The following is a 24,035-nucleotide window of genomic DNA, read 5'->3' on the forward strand; positions in this document are numbered from 1 at the left end:
TGGGTGACTGTTTCATGGGCCTTTTCTGTTCCTCTCTCTACCTCTTTCCTTCCTGCACCTCCCGCCTCTTCGTGTCCCTCCACCCCCTGTCTCTCCGTAGTGAATGGAGAGGCAGAGCAGGAGGATTTTATTGACAGCAGCGTAACTGAAGAGGACGAGGAGGAGCACAGGTCATTGCCCAGCCCCCATCGGACAGCACCCCCACAGGTGAGGAGGACTCACTGCGTCTCCCTGGGTCCAGTCCTGTTACTACTGTCTGGCCTGTACTCAGTCTCTATGGACAATCATAAGAAAGTTACATTATGTAGGTGTCAGAACAGGATAGATCTGTACAAAGAGAGATTGACCCATAGGCATAGATGCTTGAATTATTCTATTGATGTGCAGATAAATGGATCACTAGATAAATGATAGACTAATATACTATAGATGGGTGGGCAAATGGGTGTCGGGATGATTCATGCCTTATTTTCCATTGTGTCCTAGGAGAAGAGTGGGAAGACTGGTTTGGCGCAGTCGGAGAGCCCAGACAGAGGTCTCAGTGTGAGGTGAGCGACAGCGCCACACAGTGGTGTGAACCGTTACTGACGGTCAAGCAAACCAGGAAACTTTCCGGAAGTGCATTTAAAACCAAGAACGGGAGACACTCTTTTACACAAAGGGCAGTGGGAGTCTGATACAAGCTACCCAGCCATGTTGTTGAAGCCGATACCCAAGTTTCTTGCAATAAACAGCTGGACAAGATCCTGGGATCAATTAGCTCCTATCTGACAAGATCCTGGGATCAATTAACTACTATCTACCTAATGAGCCCCTCCCACCTGGAACCGTTCTTATGTTCTGACACCTGGTTTTGGACAGTGGCCCTGGAGAACTGTCTCATGAGTAATAGAGCCTAAGAGACAGGCAGCACTCATTTCTGGACTCTCCCGCTCATCTGCAGAGCAGTGCAGTAAGGGAGTAATCTTTATGTTGCCCTGTTCACTTGGCCGGTGATGCTGTTCCAGGGCGGGGCGGTGTGGCGCAGCCTCTCTTGAAAGGGAGCAGCCGCGCCAGCGCTTGTGTCAGAGAAGCTGGGGTGCGTGACCCGTGAGGCTCTGTGTGTGCACAGAGGAATCACTGTGTCAGAGCAGGACAAACACGTTTTGTGAGGCCTCCCTCAGTCAGAGCGCTTGTGTAATGACTGTGTGTGTGTGTACACGTTGAGGAGCTCTGTGCTTTGGGAAAAGTCAACAGACAGGGATTTTCGCAGTTTCACTTCCATCTTTTTTTAACCCTTTATCTTCCTCCCCTCGTGGTGTGCTGAATTGTGCTTTGTCAAAAATGCTTCTTGCCGAGTCCTTAAAGGTTCAGTGTAGTGTATCCTGGCTTAGGCCTCCTCAGATCTCGTTATGATGCTTGAACTATTTAAAGCCTTTGACACCACAAGGCTCACTTCAGCAGTAGTGTTCCATTGTGTTCACGGTGTCCAACACTCCTCTCTCTCCCCTCCCCGTCTTTCTCAGGTCGTCTCCGGGGGGGGACTCGGCAGAGCCCCTGGGCGCAACCCCGTCGAGCCCCTCTGCGGAGGAGCGCCGGCGCCCCGAGACCCTGCAGATCTGGCAGGAGAGAGAGAGGGCGCATCAGCAGAGGGAGAGGAGAGAGATCAGGTGGGCCTGGGAGGAAAAGAGTGGTCCTTAGGTCCTTCCACCGCGTTAATGACATGATTAGTCTCGAATGTACTAAGGGGATGATCATTACTTCAGCCGCGCGTTATCTGTCGCCAGGAGGGCAGCACGGTGGTGCAGTGGGGATCATTTCTGCCTTGCAGCGCTGGGGCCCTGGGTTCAGTTCTGGATCTGGGGTGCTGTGTGTGTGGAGTTTGTATGTCGTCCCCATGTTCGCATGGGTTTCCTCTTGTAGTACAAGGACAGCTGTAGTAGTACATAGTACAAGTACTGGTAGCTTAATTGGCTTCTGGGAAGACTGGCCCTGGTGTGAGTGTGTTTTTGTCTGTCTGCCCTGTGATGGACTGCAGTTCTGTCCATCAGGGTGTACCCTGACTTGTGCCCGTTATTGGAAGAAGTGGTTAGAAAATGGAGGGATGGAAGAGCCAAGATTGGCTAGATGGGAGGGAAAAGAAGAGAAGCTGTGTGTGGGATGGAGAGCTTCGATATGTCTGTTCCCGTGCTTTGCCCTCATCCTCTCCAGTAGTCGGCCATGTTCTCACAAGTTCCATCTCGGAGAAACTGGCCAAGGAATAAACAGGTGTTCCTGCTGTGACAGCTCATGTTAAAATAAGCTGATTAAATGAATGGCTTAGAGGATCGACCCGGTCCCGGTTTTTAAAACTAGTCCGTGCCAAAGCTTGTCCCCGGCCCGCACTCTGGCCTGAACCTGGGTCGGATGTCAGAGTTGGTAAGAACTTTCCAAGCAAATAGGGTGGAGAAAAACCAACCAGAACTCTAATCCATACCCCACCTCTTATCCCCAACCTCACCTTCACACGAGACCTGACCAGTCCCCTTCCCCCCCCCCCATATCCCGCGCCTCGTTATTTCACTTGTAACGTTGCTCACTCTGTTCTGTGTTGTAGCCTGCTGAAATCGACAGCGAAAACAGGAAGTGGCTCCACGTCTGCAGCCCAGACAGGAAGCGGCCCTAGGTAACAGCCTGCTGAGTGTGAAGCCACGTGAGGCTGTGTGTGTGTGATGCAGCTGTGATCGGGTCTCCCCGAGACAGTTACTCGGAGCTTGATCAAGTCCACAAGTTATTTTAATTTGAATTATTTTGCAGACAAGCTCAGATGAAGAGCTTTCTCTTCAAAAGGTGGAGTCATATCCGGTTTTTGAGTTCTGTATTGACTCTCTATTGTCAGGTTCTCTGAAGAGCTCTGCCCTGAAATCAGAATGTTTTGTGCATGGGCTTTATAATCATGTGTTTGTGGTTATATTCTTGTGTTCCTTTACCAGATTGCTGTGTGTTAATATGCAAAATCTGTATCTCTGTACTGACATATTGAGTTCTGGCATATTGTTTTTTCGTTAAAGTTTAATAATAACCTTAAAAGTAAGGGAGGGGTTGAGGTTTACCAGTATGCAGGTGCACTACAGAGAATCCTGCAGAGCATGCTGGGTGGTGCTCATTGACAGTGCAGTGTTTGTCTCCCCCTAGTGGCAGCAGCTTCGACAGTGGCTCCTCGATCATCTGTCTTAGACAAAGGTGTCAGGTCAGTCTCTCTCCTTTCGTGTGACCCACTAGCCCCTCTCTGTCCCCCTAACTCCCTCCTCCTTCTCTTCTCTTCTCTCTGCATCTCCCTACCTCTTGTCTGCTCTGCTGTTTTGTGCTGAACAGTGTTTCCAATAGTCCTCAGAAGAGCATCCAGATACATTCCAGGAGTTAAGGGGAGTGTCTTGTGCTGACGGGTTGAAGGAACTTTAGTCTTGAAGAGAGACCTGACACATGTAGTCAGATTCAAAATCCTCAAAGGCACTTATAATGTCAACCCAGCGGGCTTCTTCAGAAAGTACGGTGAAACACGAGCAAGAGGGCACAAGAGGAAACTGCAAGGAAGAGCTTTTAAATCCGAGAACAGGATTCACTCCTTTACACTAAGGGTGGTGGGAGTCTGGAACAAGTTACCAGCCTGGTTGCTGAAGCCGATCCCCTGGTTTGTTTCAAGAAACGGTTGGATGAGTTCCTGGGTTCAATTAACTACTCAACTTCTCACCTGGCTAGTTGGGCCAAATGACCTCTCGTTTGTAACTGTTTTTGTGTTCTTGTGTATCTGCTTACTCTCCACTCTCCCTCTGCTCTCTGCCAGTCCACCGCAGTGTCTGGTGTGCCCAACAAGACAGTGGATGACTCCCCACCTCTTCCTCTCTCTCTCTTCTCTACAGAGTACAGACCAGCCCTCCAGCTCTTCTGCCATCTCAGCTCCAGTCCGGTCCACCAGCAGAACAGGTGTTTATCAGTACTGCATCTGTACAGCGCTTTTAATCATTTAGAAAAAAGACTATAATCAGCAGCTTTTTTTCACTGCCTGTTTTTCAGTGTTTTTTACAGACTTCAAGGCTAGGTATTGGCGGAAACTCATCAGTTGTGCTCTTTGTGTAGCGCCTTCTTAGCCAAACCTAACCGTTCTGTGCAGAGCTTTTTGTCGATCCTGCAATTAAACTGATGAAAGTGAAACAAGAAAGTGCGTAAAAATGCACGCAGATACAGTGATTATGAAAAGTGTTTTTGTTCTTGTTTGTCTTTCCTAAGAAAGACAACAAGTGAATTCCAATAGGATTTCTTCTTCGGAGTCCTAACCCTCTCCCGTCTCGTCACAGACACGCCCCCTATGCCGAATCCCGCGGGCTCGCCAGGAGCAGTCCAAAAACCAAACAGCTTCCTGTTCCGGGCTCAGTCCCGGACCAACGTCAAGCCCACAGGTCTGAGTCTGGCTGGCCGTGTGTGACGTCGGCTCCGTCTGGGCCCTGTCCCCAGTCGCTCTGTCCCCTGTGGTGCTTTTAAGGGCTGCGTGTCTGACTCCTCTGGTTTCTCCAGGATCGGTCCAGTGTCTGGTGGAGACGGGCCGCTCCGAATCCAAGGCCTCGCTGCTGCGCTCCCCAAGAGAGGAGAGAGAGGGCATCGCACAGCTGCGGAAGGTAGGTTCCGCCGAGCACTCTCCGGGTTTCGAGCTAGAGGAGGCCCTTCACCCCATCTGGTCTGTTCGGTCGCAAGCAGCTAATCGCCCCAAGGCTCTCATCCAGCTATTTCTTAAAAGAAACCAGGGTGTCGGCTGGGTAACTTGATCCAGAACACCTACACGCTTTGGTGTAAAGAAGTGCCTCCTGTTCTCGGTTTCAGATGCACTTCCACCTCGTTTCCACTTGTGCCCCCTGGTTTGTATTTCACCTTTGAAACTGAAGAGGTCCGCTGGGTTGACGTTTTCCGTTCCCTTGCGGATTTTATTTTCCATACTCGGATTTAGGATGCGGGGTACAGGTCTCCTCGTAGACTTCTCTAATTGACACAATTCTCGTCTCTCTGGTGTTTATCCCCTCTCCGACTGTCCCGCTGTTAAACTGTAGACCTCACGACTGAGTCAGAACTAAGCCTGCTGGTCAAAATATTGACTAGACACTTGACTAGACTCTTGGACAAATACTGAATACTGGGATAACAGGCGGAAATCTGAAACTATTCCTGCCAGAGGATAGGGATAAGACTTTCTCACATCCACATCCTGCTCGTGCTGCTCGTGCAGCTCGCAGACACCCGTCAGGTTATTTGTATTGTTGCATTGTTTAGCGCCTTGGGGCAACCTTGTTATGAAAGGCGCTATATACAAATAAATTAAATTGAATTGAATTATTTGTGGGGGGGTGCTTAATATTTTGGCCGGTGACTGTCTTGAGGTGTCTTGATGAGCTGTCTCCCTCTCCCAGACGCTGGAGTCCAGACTGAAGATCACTCTGCCCGAAGACCTGGGCGAAGCCCTGTCCGACGGCGCCATCCTGTGCCAGCTGGCCAATCACGTGCGGCCGCGGTCCGTGTCCATCATCCACATTCCCTCCCCTGCCGTGGTGAGCGCCGGGACTCTGCTCTCACCCTGCCGTGCACTTGTCTGAATGAGATAACGCTTCAGGTGCCCTCTCTGTTAGAGGAATTCATTTAGTTGTGTTGAGTTGGTAAAATGGTGTCCTTCGTGTGTCATTCACAGCCAAAGCTCAGTGCTCCCAAGTGCCGTCGGAACGTCGAGAACTTCATCACCGCCTGTCGGAAGCTGGGCATTCCTGAGGTAAGCACCTGGGCTCCTCTCCTTAACTCCGGCTCGTTTCCAGCCGGGATCACGGTCCTTCGGAGCACGGGAGCCCGAGCTCACGTCCTGGTTACAGTTGTCTGATTAGGACCTTAATTGGAACGGGATTCAATTAGATCCTTAATTTGGAGCAAGATTTTGTCGCTTCTCTTATGTCACTTTTAGGGCACCACCTCCACTCTTCGTATTTCACTGCCTGTCTGGAATTGTTTTTAAAGCAATGGTAATCGCCAGTTACTGCTATCTACTCACCCAAGTCAGAACGGCCACTCGCTTGAAGACTTAGGTGAGCACCAGCACCATGGGCTCTGCTGTGAGCTCCACAGCGCCCCCTGGAGCCGTGGCTGGTCTTGGTGACATCAACCTGCAAGCTCCCTGGCAACTTCGCAGGATACGTTTTTGCCCTGAGACCCCACCTGACTAATCCCAGTCCCACCCTGCCGCACAGGGAATCCCGGGCTGGGGGGTGGCCGGAGATGTCTGGGCCCTTGTGCTTGCCCATCCGAAATACTTAACTCGCCGGAGGGAGAACTGTGCATGCGGAACGCGCTCACTGCGCAGCGTTAATGTCTCCAGCTCCTCGTGAGGTCCCAGAACGACCCGCCAATACTCCTCCCTGTTGCGCCCGTTTGGTCATTGCTGCTGCGTGTGTGTGTGTTCGATCAAGATGCTTCCTCTGTCCCCGCACGGAACACGCTCCATTGCCACACAACTGCACCCTCGGCACAAAGCAGTGAACGCACGTTGCCGAGAGACAACAAAGAGGCGTTAAATGCGAGAGACCAAACGCCTGCATCATCCGCGTGCGCACGTGCCTCCCGTGACGTGCGTAGCACTGGCCTCGCCTGTGGTCCTGAACGTGCTTCTGTGCAGCGCAGAGACGAGCGCCTTTCTTTCCTCCTGTGAGCAGTAATGAGGTCTTCGAGCTGATTACGAGCCACCGAATGAGCTGCCTGTTAACAGCTGTGGTTTATTGTGCCTGCTGTGGGTTTGAAGTGAAGCACAGATGTCACAGATCTCTTTAAGATCAAGCCGGGTTATTGCGACACCGTTTAGCACCAATAAAAACCTCATTCATATCAAAACGGCCTCTGTGCCTCCCTGATTGCACAGTGCTAACTGGAGAATTTGCAGAGGGTTTGCAACTGATCTTAGCCTTTTTATTTTGGCTGTCTTTAACAGCATTCAAATTAAATAAGATTAAATCTTACAGTTGTTAGAATCCCCGAGGAGAAATGGGAAGCAAAATCATATTCGTGCTTGGACAAGAATGAATGGCATTTGATCCATGTAGTTACAGTCCTAAAGGATATAGACAGGGTGAACCCAGGGTTCACTGTTTCACTATTTCCAGTTCGTTAGCTGACAACAAACTAATGCAAAAGGACAGAGCAAGGACACAGGGTCACAACTGGAAACATCGTTTAGGACAGAGAAGAGGAAAGGTTTCTTCCCACGAAGAGCTGGACCAGGGTATTCAAATGTTAATTCTGTTAGTGAAATGACTATCAGATCGGAGTGCATTCTTAACCAGCTGTTGCTCTGAATGGTGCCAATACTCAGCATGATCACAGAGTGCTGCTAAAGAACTGTTAAAGAAGTAATATTTACAAATGATTACACATGAGAGGAGGCCACATGGGCTGTACAGCTCATTGTGCTGCTTGTGCCTCATTTAATTCAATCCAGCTGTTTCTGGCTAGCTGTAAATCATCATGAACAGCGTGGCTGGGCAGTCTGTTTCAGATACCCACCACCCTTAGTGTAAAAACATGCCTCCCGCTTTCCACCTTAAATTAATTTAAAGTTTCCACTGGAGTACCCTTGTTTAAAAAAAAAAGGTTTCTGAGCAGAGAGTGATACAGGGTCATCTTTACCAGTTCAGATTTAATCCATCCCAGATTGACATCTGTTGATGATTGAATGAGAGAATTATATAAGCACAAGTTTTAACTTTGGCCGTTGGTCTCTCATGCTCATCACTGTTCACAGAAGCCATGAGGAAAGGTTTGTGCAGCAAAACAGCTTATGTGTTGTTGAGTGCTGCTGTGCCGCGTCAGTGTGCTTTCAGCTCATCGTGTCTCTTTTTGTTTTTTGTTCTGTGTTGTCTCTCCGCCTCTTGTGTCCTCCCTTTCCCTCTCACTGCTCTCTTTTCTCCACCCCACCTTTTCCTCTCCCGCTCCTCTTTTGTTGTCCCTGGTTTTCCTTTCCTTGTCCCTCTCCGTCTTCTTCGCCCCTCCCCACCTCTCCCCCTCCTCGTTCTTTCCCTCTCTCAGACGGAGGTGTGTGCCTCCTCCGATGTCCTGTGCTCCAATCTCCCGGGGGTGCTGCGCACCGTGGAGGCCCTGACCAGACTGGGGGGGTGCGTCTCCCCCCACATCTCGCTGCTCTGTCCCGGCTTCCTGCTCTTCTACAGCCTGGCCATGGGGCTGCTGTATCTGTCCTACTGCCAGCTCACTGCCTGCTAATCATACCACAGAAACTGACCCTTGTGTCACACACTCACTAACACAGGACAGCACACGCTGAGACACGCTGACACAATGGATAACAGATCCGCACACGCTGAGACACGCTGACACAATGGATCACACATTCACACAGGCCCGCACACGCTGAGACACACTGACACAATGGATAACAAATTCAAACAGGACACCACATGCTGAGACACACTGACTCGATGGATAACGCATTCACACGGGCCCGCACACTCTCAGACATGCTGACTCAATGGATAACACATTCACACGGGCCCGCACACGCTGAGACATGCTGACACAATAGATAACACATTCACACAGGCCCACACACTCAAACACATTGACACAATGAATAACGGATCCGCACATGCTGAGACACACTGACACACAGGCAGACATGCAGACACTCCACTAGCTCAGTGCCTTCTAATCTCACCCATAAGCACACACATGTACTGTATGTTACACACACTCCAGCACCCCCTCCCATGTGACTGCACTGCAGCATGCATGCTAGTGGGCATGCTGGGTAAAGGGAAAGGGGGGTACACAGAGATCATACCTTGCCAAAGCTGCTTATTCCAGAACGGGACACTGGGGCGTCAGAACACATCAGGACACGGACCCTCTTCTCCTCCAAACACTGAAACGAGAAGCCGGCCCCATATCTGGTAAAGCATGGAGCAGCAGCCCACTGCAGCACTACGGTGTCAAACCATTATCGGTACGCTGGGCCGGAGTTCACCAGGCCCTTCCCCTACTGGTGCAGTGGCGCATTCCGAGTAGCGGTTCGGTAAGAGAGCGCTTGCTGTATAATTCGCGGTGAAGCCCCCTAGGGACAGTGCCTTTCTGGTGCGGTGCTCTGCCGGGGCGACACCCTTGCAGTACACAGCTCAACATCACGGATTAGAATAGTACTGCTTTCTGGGCTGCACTGTCCCGGCAAGATGTCAGCAAGGCATCGACTGGCCAGCAGTATTTGCAGAGCTACCGCAGGGCACCGTACTTCAGCTCAGAGGCATCAAAATGCCTGGTATTTAGGCTCAGCAGTCAAAGGTTTTGCAATACAGAAGTTAAAAAGGCCTATTCAGTGTAGCAACACAGCGCATTATGTAGTGTTATATAGGTGGATGCAATACACTATGCCTTGTGTTATTTGTAACTGACATATTGTTCTCTCCAAAACATTACGGCAACATTTTATTATAGTTATATTCTGCTGAAACCTGTTTTGAAAAAACAAATGCACATATTGATCTCAATGTAACTAAAAACATTCCCGACTCGCCGGCTCACTGGGGCGGAGCACGGCGCTGCGCTCAGTCTGACCACAAGGTGGCGATACTTCTCTTTCATTCAGAAGGTACAGGAACATTTACAGATTTTATTTTTGTGTTATCATGGGTTTTTTGTACCCTCATCCATGTAGTCTGGTCTAGGTTACTGTTGTATTTGTGTATGATGTTAGGCCTGTTCATCTAAGTTATTTGTGTTTTTAATTTATTTAAAAATGTGATTGTACCTGGATGTTTTCTGTGAAAGAGTCCCAATCAGTGTTTTAGGCTTATTTTTTTTGTTTGTGGCTGTACCCGGACGTCACCCTGTTACCAAGGTCGCCTGGCCACAGGGGTGCAGTGTTGGAACAGGCCAAAACACGCAAATTTAGAAGTGTATGAGAGAACGAAAATTATGGTTTCTCGACGCGTCTTAAAAAGTACACAGTGCCCTCAATCATAAAACCATTTTGTATTCGTAACAATAACCAGTCCTGTTCTTTGGTAGTGTTCCGAGACAACATTTTGAACGATGGAGAAATCCGAGAAGACTCGAGCCTATACGAAGTGGCGTGCGGCTATGTCGCACTCCAATGACGTCACTCCGCGGCCGCCGCTTAAAGCTGCCAGCTGAGGCGTGGAGAGAGCTTGTTTTGGCTTAGTTCGGTTCGGACAGAGTGACGGGGTACAGCCCAAACCATTCATCTCTCGGTCTGTTACATCTCTCTGATGGGACCACGAGTGGTCGCGCTGCGAATCTGCCTGTGTAATGTTCTAAAAAACTGAAGACCTTAAAAAGCATATTTTTTGATATTTATATTGATGCCTAAATATTTAAAGATAAGCTTTAAAAAAGCAAAGGAAATCTTGAGTTTATATATCTAGTTTCTTTTTTCTGTATAGAGATTATTAAAAAAGAAGCTGTCTTTCAACATGTGTTCGGTCTTTTCTGGTCTTTGATGTAATGAAAGAATCTCTTGTGTGGTGGACCATGTGCTCAATGTCCACTCTTCCTGCCAAGCCATTTGTGTAAACTGACGAACCCCGGCCAAGTCGAAGGGTTCGGTTCAGGTGACCCCAGATAACCTCTAAGCAAAAGCTTCCCTGCAGACACAGTCGCTCACTAATTGTTAGGCAGTGTTAAAAAATGTTTTTACAGAATGTAGGGAGTGTTAAGTGCCTGCTAGCACCCTTTGTATTTGCCATAATTCTTCTGAACAGTTTTTGGTAGGCAGTAACTCCTACGATGAATTTGCTTTTGTCCTTCGTTCATGAACACAGCAGCCCCTCATCCACTCCTGCCTCTTGACAAGAGGTCAGTCACGCTGCTCAGCAGTTCGGACCCCCTGATCGGAGGGGGATCCAGTGGTGGTGAGAACAGCCACAAACGAGGGGAGGCCGCTTGGCCCATCTGGACCGTTTATTAGTCAGTAGCTAAGTAATTGTCCCAGGATCTCATCATCCAGCTGTTTCCTGATAGAAACCAGAGTATCAGCTTCTCCAACATGGCTGGGCAGCTCATTCCACCCCCCCGCCTCCTTTTGTGTAAAGACGCGTTGCCAGTTTTAAGTGCACTTCCATGACTGAACTATTCTGCTGCGCCTAGGGTGGGGGTGTGGTCTTGCTTTAAGATCGTGCAGAACACGGAGATGTCTGAACTGTGTAGACTGGAGTGGTGGGCTGGTTTGTCCACGCAATGTTTTTTTTTCCTTGGTTTCTGGAGTCCCCTTTCCTGTAGCGCCATCATGTGGAGGAGGTGAGTCACTGACCATTTGCCCTGCTGGTTTGAACTTGCATGCTGGGGTGCTCTTGAAAATGGGAGTAGCCAGGCTGAAGAAGAAAAAACATAATTAGGTTGATTATAATCCATTAATCAAACTCAATTCCTTTTTAAAGGGACAGGGGTTCAGGGCCTGATCCTAATCCTGGTGATGGTTTTCATAATCTTTCCTGGTTGTTAACCAATGTTAATTATTTTTGCTGTGTTTGCTGTATACGTATGGGTGCACACACTTTTGTTCATTTGTTTGAAACCTTATTCTCTACCTTGAAACTGGAGCCTGAGGTTCCTGTAAGGAGAGAACAATTTGAAGTAACATGTTAGAAGCTCAGATTTCTGACTTGTCAGCTGGGTGAAACTTGTCAGGCTGGCTGCTCGGGGTGGAACTAACACAGGTTGAATGCTAGTGGAGTAGAAAAATCTTAGTTTCCAACGTCTCTTGAAAATCTGTGTGTCGCCTCTGGCTGTATTCTCACTCCCTACCTCTGCTGCTCTCTTCCTCGCCCCCTGATCCACTCCCACTTTTCTTCCTCCCTCCCTCTCTCCCTGTGTGCGGGCAGGGTGGGGCTGTGCTGGGTGGCTGGTGTGGAGGGTGCATCTCTGGTGGGGCGTGGTGTCGTGTGCGACCTGCCCGGTGATTCCTGGTGACCTCCCTCCTCTGTCCCCCTGCCAGGACTCTCTCTGCCCCTCTCAGCTGATCCTGGAGGACGAGGGCCTGACCCGGATCGCCCACATGGTCCAGGGGCTGGTCGACCTGCCGCCTGCAGGACCCCGCCGCGCCTCCCGTCAAGAGGGCCCCTCCTGCGAGTGAACGCTGGGTCTGCCCTCCCCGCTGCCTGACTGGAAAGAGTCCCGCAGTCCAGAGGAAGGAGAGGACAAGACTACTTGTGTTTAAGATCACGTTTCCTTTTTTTGTTTCAAAGTTCCATGCTTCGCAAGATTAGGACATCTGTTTTGGAGCATTCTTCAACTGTAGTTTTGAGACAGACACAGATCACCTGGATTACACCTGTAGTTATACTTCTGACTGGCTCTGCGGTTTAGTAAATATGAACTGTAACACACTCGTACAAACAGGAATATTGCCCAGGTTTAAAATAAAATGTGTTAATGTAATTATTTCAGTATGTTTTAAGTGCCGTTCTGTACTGTGGTTGATCCTCACAAATGTGAAAAGCACAAACTGCAGTCAGGAGACTTACAGATACAGGCTAGTCACAGCATGCAAAATTCCCAAAGGCCGTTTCCCCCTGGCCAATGGAAGCAAGTCTTCAGCTCAGCGGAGGAGTGAGTTGTTACTGGTAGATGGGCTGAAGTTTGCGTGTGTGTTAGTGCTTTTGTCAGTTCACCAGTTTTTGTTTATCACTGTATTTCTATCACCTAGGGTGAGGTTACAACAGTGTATCGGTGTGTTCTGTGCAGCGTGTGCAAGTCTTTGTCAGAGGCCACTGAAAAGAAACTTAAGAGAGAAGAGTGGACCTGGAGTGTCATTAGAAATAACAGGTATGGAGGAGGACAGCAGAGAGCAGGGGAGGCTGGGAGATGGAGGAGGACAGCTGAGATCATAGGAGGCTGGGTATTGGAGGAGGACAGGAGTGATGGAGGGAGCAGGGGGGGCTGGGAGATGGAGGAGGACAGGAGGGATGGAGGGAGCAGGGGGGGCTGGGAGATGGAGGAGGACAGGAGGGATGGAGGGAGCAGGGGGGGCTGGGAGATGGAGGAGGACAGGAGGGATGGAGGGAGCAGGGGAGGCTGCGAAATAGAGGACAGGAGGGATGGTACAGCAGAAAGTGAGGTAGACTGGTAGATGCTGAACGAGAGGAGGCAGTGAAGATCATGAGAGAAAGAGGGGATGAGGTTGGATTACAGACAGCAGAGCTGATGCAGGTTCATGATTAAAGAAAGTGCAGACTCACAGGTTAGGTGGTTTTTATTATTGCAACATGAATAAAGGCAGGAGTTGAGATTTGCAGTATTACAATATCTTGGACACATAGGTTAATCTAGACCTATTGCCAGAGTGGTTTGAGGAAGTTGCACAGCCAGCAGTACTGTAACTAGAGAAAAGATGATCCACTTTTAATACTGAAGTCAGTGCCCTTATAGTTAAGAGGGAAAGATCTCTATTTAATGCTGTACTTGTCAATGCAACCATCCCCTGGACTACTGTATAGAGTTTATTCCATTTATTTTCTTTGCTAACATCAGCAATAACAGTGCCAGAGGGACCAAAAAAGAATTTCAGATCATGAATTCTGGTAACAAACATGTAACAAAGCAAAGAATCAAGATTCAACTGTGATCTGAGAACAGACATATATATATACACATTTAAAAACCGAACAGTTCTTATTCATACAATAACACGAGTGAAATACAATCTCAAGCCCTCAACGGCAGGTTTTGGGCTCCCAGTGGAACGCCAGCTCTGTCCCTGCAGCCCGAGCTCTGGAAGGCCGGATTTAACTTGGGGGGGTGATAGCCCTACTCCTGCACCCAGAGAGCATCAGGTGCACTGGCCCCAGCACGGATTCCCAGGAGGAGCTCCTGGGATGCCTCCTGGCTGCTTTTCAACGGACAGCAGATTTCTGGACCTCCGTGTTCAGGCGAAATCGTGCACGCTCGGATGTGGGCGTCCTTCCATGCTCTCGCCAACAAGCTGTGCCCGGGGGTGAAACTGCAGCCTGTCCGTGAATCCCACAGGGCCCTGGGACTGCGCGAGGATGAGCCGAGCAGACCCATTTCTCCATTCTGAGAATCCTGATTTTTTCAAAGCAGTGAGGGACAGCAACGCACCTTTAGTTGGGACAATGTGGATTACTTCTGCTGCATTCAGCTCGGCTAGTCGCTAGTGCAGGGGTCTCCAACCCTGTGCCCCACCCTGTACAAGGACATAGACCTGCAAGAATGGAACTGTGACCTGGAACTGTAAATAGCTGAATTAGAGCAATTTAATCTCGTTTTGAATAAAAAAACGAAGTCTCTTCTGCTCTTGAGGACCAGAGTTCCCTAAATTAGCCTCCGCCCCATGATCTTGTGACAGCCCACAGACACACAGGCAACAGCATGTGGAACGGAAGAGACTTCTGAAGAAACAAAATGTACTTATTGGCACTAATGATGTAAACAGGGCTCCCTTGTTTCCTCCCTCTTAAACCTCTGTCTCTCCCCCCTCGCCTTCGGTTTCTCCTCTCGCTGCCCAGCTGCAGGGGGGTGGGGTCAGAGGTGAGAGGTCAGGGGTCGCGGGGTCAGTAGGTCGCGTCAATGGCGTTCATGGTGGAGTCCATCTCGTGGCGGAAGGAGACGCGGGCTTTCCTCGTGAGGAAGAGCTGGCCACCCTGCGCGCCCTCGCCCTCGCTGCTCACCGAGGTCGTGGAGCACAGGCGCGTTTTGCCCTCCGGGGGCGCCTCTGGAGAGGAGGAGAAACGTCAGAGCATGCGTGTCAGTGGTTCAGACAGGCCATAGTCAAAAAGCTTTCGATTGTCATGGGCCTTATTGCACTTGTTACGTCCCCACTATGGCTCAGTCTCAGGGCGAATGGGGACTAACACGTGAGCCAGGGTTTAACGGCCAGAAATACGCAAACAAACAAACAGAAAACAACACTATTGACACTATCCTACAACCCAATATCCTCTAAACCCGTCTCCCGAGAAAGGGGCGGCAAAGCCAAACCAAAGTCTTCCGCAAGCTATCTGTCTGCTCTATCTGAACTAAGCTGTAACGGAAAACCCCAAAAAACCACGGAAGCCACAACAATCCCAACCCTGCACCACAGCCAAGAAGATAAATCTGATACGTCTCGCGTTTTTGCCGTTTCTTCTTCTAAAACCCTCTCGGGACATCCCGTACCGGCATTTAAAACCGGACCGCTCTCTTCAACCAATCCAGAGACAGACCCGATTTAGGGACACCCCCACTTCCAAAAAACGGGAGGGGAGTCAAAAATTAAAACAGAACGTAACAGCACTGGATCACGGTTTCAGAGAACCTCTACACAGCGTGAGAAAGGGGGAAGGCCTTCAATCATACCTTCCAAAGAAACCTGGATTCTCCCTACTCTGACCACCTCTTGGTGACAAATAAGTTAGTCACTGATACATCCATCCATTCATTTTCTAACAGCTTCGTGCTATTCAGGGCGAGCCGGAGCCTATCCCAGCAAGCAATGGGTAGCAGGCAGGGTGTATCCTGGGAAGGACACCGATCCATCACAGGGCCGAACTGACACACACTCACACTGGGGCCAATTTTCCCAGAAGCCACCTATCCTCCCAGAATGCCTTTGGACTGTGAACCTGGGGCACCCGCAGGAGGACGCATACAAACGTGCAAAGGGAGAACATACAAACTCCACCCCAGCACCCCAGGAAGTGAGCCCAGTACTTCTAAAACCAGGGCCAAGCACACACCCGGGTCGCCACGCCCCAGTCCCTCCCCAGTCCCCTCTCGACTCGTGCAGTACCATTACCTGACTGTGGGGGGCGCTCTGGCTCCTTGCTCCGGTCCTTGTCCTTGCAGCGGCGATACCAAGGGAAGCAGTGCAGCCCCTTCACACCCATCCCTGCAGAGAGGAAGACAGGGGAACAGTGAAGGGGAGAATGAAAAGATTCAGTCAAGCTACAGGGATGAATTCAATGTCCACCAGGGTGTTCAAGTACTGTAACGTTAAAAAAAAAACACAAATGCGCGGCCACATATGCCTTCAGTTTTTATGATCTGTCTTTATTTAATTAAATCCCCTCAGGGGTATGTTGTTAAACAGAGAGAAACCGAGTTGGGAAAGAGGTAGACACAGGTTTTCTCCTGTGTTAGAACGCCTGTCCTCTCCGGTGAGACCGTGAAGACTCATTCAAAACAAGCTGGCAGGATTAGAGTGTCACAGCGGCAAGACCTTACTGCTTTTATTTTATTTTTTATCTCGTGTCCAATCTTTCAAACCCGTGCGCGTGACGCGATTTCTCCAATGACGAATTTGCACGCGAGGGCTTTTTTAAAATGCAGCACACACCAAAAAATGCTTTTTTAAAATGCACCACAAAAAAAAGCTACTTATTATGTTCCAAATTCACACCTACAGGGTAACAGCTTCTGAAAAGCGCGTTCAGCGCTTTCCTGTGTTAAGTGTTAAGCCAGCCAGGCGGGGGTGTTTAATTTAACACGGGCCCCAGACGAAAGCGATCTCGACTTCACAGACAAGAGCTCAAGAGCCGATTTCCGCTGCCAGACAGCGCGGCACAGCACGAGTTTTCGCTCTGAGGAGCCAGCGAGCCCGGATCTCTGCACTCTTATCTTCGAAAGCCGGGCGTGCGTGTTTGCGGTGGATGACAGAGCCGGGTTTGACAGGAGACCTCGTCCTCGTGCTGACAAACATGACTACACTGCAGACAGGTGAGCTCACCCTGCGAAGGTAACCTTTAATTCTTCTCAGCCTTGTCTTTGAAATTGGCCCTTCGCACAGAACCCCGTCCTCCTTGCAGACCCTGTGTTCACCAGGTCTCCTCTCGTGTACCCAATACAGAGTCGTGACCTCAACTCTTCTGCAATGATTGAATACGTTGAATCATACCGTCTGCTCTGGAACCAGGTGTGTGCTCCAGATGTTTTGCACAACGGTAAAGCCCTTAGGAAAAACGTTAACAAACCGCTAATATGTCAATATAACTTCATCACAAGCACTGTCATCTTTCAAAAACTGCCTGGGGGAGATTCTCTGGCTGCAAGATGCTCCTTTCCAGTTTGTCAGGTTTTTGGATTCTGAGAAACGCACAGGGGTGTAAACCAGACCTGCTGGTAATGTCTCTCTTCACCGGAGACATATCCTGCCTAGATATGTCCACATCTCCCTCAGCTGTGAGGACAGGTATAGATTCTCCAGAGATCGGTGTCCACATCTCCCTCAGCTGTGAGGACAAGTATAGATTCTCCAGAGAGATTGGTGTCCACATCTCCCTCAGCTGTAAGGACAGGTATAGATTCTCCAGAGAGATCGGTGTCCACATCTCCCTCAGCTGTGAGGACAGGTATAGATTCTCCGGAGAGATCGGTGTCCACATCTCCCTCAGCTGTGAGGACAAGTATAGATTCTCCAGAGATCTGTGTCCATATCTCCCTCAGCTGTGAGGACAAGTATAGATTCTCCAGAGATCTGTGTCCATATCTCCCTCAGCTGTGAGGACAGGTATAGATTCTCCAGAGAGATCGGTGTCCACATCTCCCTCAGCTGTGAGGACAGGTATAGATTCTCCAGAGAGATCGGTGTCCACATCTCCCTCAGCTGTGAGGACAGGTATAGATTCTCAAGAGAGATCGGTGTCCACATCTCCCTCAGCTGTGAGGACAGGTATAGATTCCCTCAAGGGATCTATGTTGACGCCTGTTTCACCTGCATGGACAGGTATAGATTCCCTGGAGGGATCTGTGTTCTATGGGCTCCTCTCATGGGGAACCTGTCTTATGCTCTTGTGTAACTAGAGAGGCACACACCGAAAGGCACAGGCGAGACAGTTTGGGAGAGAAAGAGACAGCAGGACAGACATGTTCCAGCTCGCTGGTTCTGAATTGGGTCAGGCTGCACAGGGGTGGTAAAGAGCTGCAATATTAATACATCCCCTCTCCCACCCTCCCCAAATAGACACTGGCTCACCAGTTAGGAATCCAGGGTCCTGGCACTGACTGCACTCCTGCAGACTTTTATTTTGGCCAGAACCAGGATCAGGCGCAAGTCCCAGTGATGGACAGCGACCAGCTCTCTCCCCACAATGGGACGCCTTTGTGCGCCGTAAAAGGGACTCGAATTTCTCTCTTGCACTGAATCCCCAGAGCCTCATGGATCACTGGGCGCAGCCACTTCACTCTGCGTCCCCTGCGCCTCCTGCTTCCTCCCAGCACGCCGGGATCACTGCTGCCCTCGTGTCTAGACTGAGCTTTTCGCTGTGCACCGCAAGGCATTAGGAAACAGCAGGGCCTTGCAGGCTGAAGCACCCTGCTCATCGAGCCTCTGTGAGCCAGTTCAGCTGCCCGGATCATGTCTGCCCCACCCCCAGCTATTTAAGCACATGAGCGTCGCCTCTCGAAAGTGGCAACAGAGCCGCCACACTCGGAGCCGTGCAAATGCAGCACACTGCTCATTAGCGGCAAACTGTGTGGGGTGAAAAAAATGCCACAGCTGGTTGGTGTATACCTGCGATCTGGGGGTGTGATTAATTAATTGTGTTTCTGTAGTGATTTTTGGCCAAAAAAAATTCCAAATCCTCTTTCTATGCAGAAGGGGCCCCACTTCACCCCCCCACCCGTGCAGTGCTGCACACAGCTGCCCTCCTGCACACAGGTCAGGGGGAGGAGGGAGACACTGCTGCACCAGCTGAGTGAAGGAGGTGCTGTAGGGAGAGCAGTCTGCACAGATCCAGGGTCAGCACTCCTACAGACAGTGTCCCGGGATCTTTCATGTCCAAACAGGACTGGATGTCCGTTTGCTGTCTCAGCCACCAGCTCCTGTCCTCTGTCCTCCCCACACAGGGGTGTTGGTTTGGTCCAGAGGGCTTAGAGTTCGCCCATCACAACCCTAACCAGGCCCAGCTTTGCTTCTCTGCTGACAGCTGATGAGACTGAGGCACAAGACGTTAGCAGTGCTGTTTGAGGATCTGTGATTAAAGCGTACACACAGCTGTCCGCGCTGAGACATGTGGGAGCTGTCTCCCCTTAACACTTTCCTCTTTTCTTGCCTGGGGAAGCCCAGGTCTTTGGCTTGGAGTAATGATTACATTGTCGATCATGGTGGCGTGGAGGCGTCCCATTCCATTCCTCCCTGTGTGGGGAATGCCGGTGTGAACGTGAAGGGGGTTCAACTCCGGCGTGACACGACAGAAGATTTGTCTGTAATGCAGACTGGAGGTCCGTCTTACCGGCTCGTTTCCAAGACGCTTTAATTGCCTGCTTGTTGAGTAGCTCCTGCAAGGTTCCCTGTGGCGGTGAGTGAAGCGCAGGGCTGCTCCGGGACCCGAGCTGGGAAACCGTTCTTCCGTGGGCGGGTCCCTTGCTCCTGCGGGCCTTGGTCTAGGATCCGCTGAGGACCGGGAGTCCCGGCTGTCGGCGTACTACCTCCGTCCCGTCCGCGCAGAGGCAGCGGGTCAGCCCCGGCGAAGGCTGAGCGGCACAGATGTACAGGGTGCTTGTCAAGGAAGCAGACGGGTGTGCTGGGAAAGCAGCATTTGATCCGCAGTGAGAGCAGGGGGCGCCACAACAGAGAAGCGTGAATTCTGTTTCGGGACTGGGGATCCTTCTGTGTGGAGTCTGCAGGCTCGCCACTGTGTTGGCCTTGCCTCTGGCTTTCCTCCCACCTTCTGCAGTCCTGCTGGTGAGATTAACTGGCGCCTGTAGATTCTCCCACGTGTGTCCGTCCAAGATGCCACCCTGCCATAGAGCCTGTCCTTCTGGGATGAGTTGCCGGGTGGCCACAGCCCTCTCCAGGACCTGGCCGGGTCCTAAAGTATGGATGGATGAATCTTCAGCGTCCAGTTTCAGTTGTGTGGTGTCGTAGTCCATGAGGAAAATATTCCCAAGGTGCCAAGTGTATGTGGCCGGGGGGCGTGACCATTGGAACATGCTGCCGGCGGGGGGCAGAAGGGTGCAGGAGGTTAGGAAAGTGTTATTGTCTCCCACACACCCTCCGTCTCCAGTTGGGCAGTGTGGCAGTGGGAGCGAGTGGCGCCATGCCCGGAGTAAAAATACCCTTCTGAAAGAGCAGGGGCACCATGCCAGGGCAAACAGACGGAACAGAGGCATGCCATTAATTCCACAGAAAGAGGGAAACCGGCCATTTCCCATGGAGATCAGCCTGATCCTGCTTTCACTGGGCTGGGAAAAACACAAACCCTTAACCCTTGAGAGCAAAGACGCGCAGATTTAAGGGGTGAACTTCTGGTGCCAAACTGACTGATGGGACGTGGGCCGTTTTCCAAAGCTGTGCGTGTGAGCTGAATAAAATCGACCAGAAACCCTGCCGCTAGGTTTCTCCCACCAGGCCTGGTCTCCAGACTCCCCAGCGGGTGTCTCAGTTACAGAACCTGACCCCCAGAATGAACCGATCGTCTACTGATTCCACCCCTTCAAATCGATCGCTTTCAGGCTGCAGCGTTCAGAGGTTTGATTCCTCCTGGCACAATTCAGAAGCAACTCAGAACTCTTCTTTAGGAGCGGAAAACAATTAAAATAGTCCAATTAATGAAACCATTCTGACCCTCATGTTTTCATCTTTAACTACGTGACTTTTGCGTTTGCACCTCCTGTAATTATTGAATTGCCTTTACTATTGGTCTTAATTAGCCAATACAGCGGTTTGTTTCAAACACTGACAGATAGATGATGTGCAGGGCTCATACACCACAGTTCTTGTGATGGGAATGTCCTTGACTCTTGACTTCAGCTCTCCGGTGCTCCAGGACACTGGTGTTTTATAGGACTGATTAAATCCCCATATTCCTCATGACAAGCAAAGGCTTCATCTTGTCCAGCTGAGCAGTTATTGAACTGAATAAAACTTGTGTTGGTCCAGGTCTGGAGCCAGTCGTGGTCCAGGAGGACTATGGTGTCTCCCACCCTCAGTCAGGACATGACTGGGTCACAGAATGGGAGCAGTTTACCAGCTTGTCCCAGCTTGTCAGGTGCTGCTGCTCTAAAGAGGCCTAGCGTGCCTGCTGACAGGTGGACCAGGACTGGACACCGGCCTGGTCTGAGCCCCTGCCCCAGCAGCACGCAGCTCCACAGGGGAACCACTGACAAGCACCTGCAGGGCAGGGAGGAGTCACCAGCAGCTCCTCCACTCCAGGGCACAAAGGTTAAGGAGCTCTGAGTACAAAATCGAGAGGCGGCTGAAGACAGCTTAGTGTTGCACAACAGGAGAGTCTGTCTGTCACATCCACACACTCCCTCTCTCACACACACACTCCCTCTCTCTCTCTCACACACACACACAAATTCCCAACACACAAATTGATTCACATACAAATTAACTCTCTCTCTCACACACACACACACTCTCTCTCATTCAAATTCAATGGGCTTTATTGGCATGACCAGTTAATCGTAGTGTTGCCAAAGACGATAACAATTAACATTTCCAGACGCGTGATAAAACATTAGACAACATTTATAAAATCCATTATTTTCCTCTCAGCGTTACTGAAGCTCCGATCCTGCGGCTGGGGCGCTATGGAGATTTTACGGACTAGGAGTTTAACTCGACGGAGGTTGGAAGCTGTATTGATTCTGGCAGGGGGTTAGATTTGTTGTTTGAGGGAAGAGCGGATGTCTTATTCCCCGAGTGTTTCTTGCGCGCTCTGTGGTGGACGCGCACACGCGTGCGACGTGCACAGTGTGACTGGGGGAGTCGGACACGGACAGGCGTGTCCGGCTTGACCGCGGCGAACGGCCACAAAGCAGAGCGCTCAGACGGATACAGTACGGGCTCGGCAGCCGCCGCCTTTCAGAAACACAGCCTGCTGCGGCCGTTTACAGGAGAGACTGTACCCCCCCACACACACACACTCGTTTAAAACGTATTACTCGTTTATTTTTTCTGTATCCGCTGAAGCGGTCTACCTTTGGTACTCCTTATTTGGCAATTTGAGCTTTCCGCGGATCGGTTTCTTTTAAAAAAACGCTCTTCTCAATTGCAAAAGCAGAGTTGGCACGTATATCGTTTTAAAGAATAATACATGTAAGGGCAGATTTCGGTTCTGTGTTTTGCACACCCAGTACAGCCGGAAGGTGATCGGGCTGGGGGACAGAACCTTAGTTTAAGCGCGTGAGGACGCCCTGTACTTCCCGGAAGGAGCGTGGCGAAGTGTTCTGGGGCGGTGATCCTCGGTTCTGGTTCTGGAGAGTCGCTCGAACTCCCCAGTGGCTGGACACGGCCGGCCACAAGGCCGATCGAGCCGAGGGCCGGTTCCGTTAACGGGTTATCGAGGGCGTGGGCATCGTGACCGCCTGGATACCGCGGGGCTCTGCAGGACCAGGAGTGGGCTTCGTGGGCTTGTGGATCAGTGTATGACCCACTTGAACGCGCTCAGGGACGAACAGTTTACTTTCCGCGGCCGCGCCCTGTTGTCACAGCGCCCCGGCGGGACAAGAGGGAGATACTGTCCTTATAAGCGATATTAACATTTTTAAGAATTAGGCGTCTCAAACTCAGTTCCTGGAGAGCTTAGTCTTTTTTTCCCTGTTCCACGCTCCTACTCCGTTGCACAGTCGGTCTACTTAATTAATTAACTGCATGATTGGACCACTTCTAACCGCGTTCTGAGGTGATCTATAGCTAAACTCTGCTTTTAATGAAGTGAATGTATGTCCTCTGTAATCAACAAGGAGAATCCTATACATGTCTAGTTTACAAGATAATTAAGTTAATTGTTTAATTGACTTCTGAGGCGGGATCAAAACAAGACCCCAGACTCTTTAGATACCGAGTCTGTCCTGCGGTCTTCGGTTTTTTGATCCAGCCTGCGATATCAGTTAAACAGTTGACCTCATTATCTTGTCAACTGCACGTACACAACACGCAGTAGTCTTTTACTTAAGGTCTTTTACAGTTGATTACACGTTCAGTGCATTGCATCACCTCAGAGCCTGGAAAGAAGAATTACAATCAAGCAGCGAATTAGTTTATGAGATTCTGAAACCCAGAATCCTCCAGAAACTGAGCGTGAGGCCCCTGTGCTAAATACGGGGATGGTTAAAACTTTGACAGTGTCTATAAACCAAATAAAGGAAAAACGCCCCCCCTTCTTTCCACTGCGCTCACGGGATCCCAGTCTGTGCGGGACATGAGGCATGTCCTAAATTCACAGTCCCGGGACGAACAGGGCTCCAAAGAGAAGTTTCACTTCATCTTACCTGTTGCAGGATAGAAGCCCACAGACAGCCTACCGGTTGGTTCTTCCGCGAGTACAAATGTTTAGAAAGCAAAGCGACGCAACGTATGGGATTCTGCTGGAAAGAAAGGAGTCTTCTTCTGCAACTCGGCGCTGCCTATAGGCTATAACTGGCCTGCTGTAAATCCTCCCCGGTCATGTAATACAGATAATACTGGTATATGCGCCCCCCCGCACACAGAGGCTGTAAGGGTCGGCCCGAACGGCAGCACGGAAAGATTTCTTGAGAGCGTGGAGCGATTTAGCTTTAAATAGCTAATCCAGGGAGTTTGGGCACGTGACTCCGGCTGGCCCGCACACGCCCCCTCCCTCCCTGCACGAGCGCAGGCGTTCCCAAGAGAGGACAGCGCGCGTCCGGAGCGGTCTGCCTGCCGGGGCGCGCGCCTCTCGGAGCCGGTGTGGACGAAACGTGTTGTTCGATGTCCCCAGGCTGTGCCGCCGGGCAGTGACTTCTGAGAAGGAGCCTCCGCCTTTTTTGACAGAAGATCGTTGTTGTTTTTTTTAAGAAGCGTATCGCTGAAGTCTCCTGCTTGCCGCACAAGTTTGTATCTCCCCAGAATTTAGCGTGTGTACGGTGTGCTGGTGCGATTTTTACTTGAACCCCGCAAAGAAGGGTTTCTGTATCCCATCCCGACTCTCAACGGCAGAACCTAATCCCAGGCTGAACCCGCTGGCGCTCGCAATTATATCTCCAGTACATCATCGCAGGCACATACTTAACTTCCACTTTTTGTTTCTTAGTCATGGCATAATCAGACAGGGTTTGGCTCCGTCTAGGTT

The 24,035-nt window shown here is 50.5% G+C and overlaps 2 protein-coding genes across 6 annotated transcripts in view; one reads left to right on the plus strand and one right to left on the minus strand.

Annotated features, from left to right (window-relative positions):
* Positions 1–12,444, plus strand: part of lrch4 (leucine-rich repeats and calponin homology (CH) domain containing 4) — a 35,896-nt gene extending 23,452 nt beyond the window's left edge. For 2 of the 5 annotated variants that reach the window (XM_015340552.2, XM_069186683.1), the window contains exons 9-19: positions 101–207; positions 487–548; positions 1,506–1,649; positions 2,576–2,644; positions 3,154–3,208; positions 3,879–3,942; positions 4,314–4,415; positions 4,531–4,631; positions 5,415–5,552; positions 5,690–5,767; positions 8,065–10,477. In XM_015340552.2, the coding sequence (XP_015196038.2) occupies positions 101–207; positions 487–548; positions 1,506–1,649; positions 2,576–2,644; positions 3,154–3,208; positions 3,879–3,942; positions 4,314–4,415; positions 4,531–4,631; positions 5,415–5,552; positions 5,690–5,767; positions 8,065–8,256 (1,112 nt within the window). In that variant the 3' untranslated portion in view covers positions 8,257–10,477. Of the gene's footprint in view, positions 1–100; positions 208–486; positions 549–1,505; positions 1,650–2,575; positions 2,645–3,153; positions 3,209–3,878; positions 3,943–4,313; positions 4,416–4,530; positions 4,632–5,414; positions 5,553–5,689; positions 5,768–8,064; positions 10,478–11,998 lie in introns of those variants that run through there. The other 3 variants (XM_015340553.2, XM_015340555.2, XM_015340556.2) reach the window with 3 other exon arrangements.
* Positions 12,445–13,237: 793 nt separating this feature from the next.
* On the minus strand, positions 13,238–23,517 carry LOC138234792 (uncharacterized protein C17orf114-like). The gene is made up of 3 exons (XM_069186692.1): positions 23,218–23,517; positions 15,797–15,889; positions 13,238–14,734 (listed from the first exon to the last, which is right to left on the minus strand). Exons 2-3 carry the CDS (start codon positions 15,885–15,887, stop codon positions 14,574–14,576), a joined length of 252 nt encoding a protein of 83 aa, XP_069042793.1. The 5' UTR covers positions 15,888–15,889; positions 23,218–23,517; the 3' UTR covers positions 13,238–14,573.
* Positions 23,518–24,035: the final 518 nt, after the last annotated feature.

Source organism: Lepisosteus oculatus, chromosome 3 (genome assembly GCF_040954835.1).
Source record: "Lepisosteus oculatus isolate fLepOcu1 chromosome 3, fLepOcu1.hap2, whole genome shotgun sequence".
NCBI lineage: Eukaryota > Metazoa > Chordata > Actinopteri > Semionotiformes > Lepisosteidae > Lepisosteus > Lepisosteus oculatus.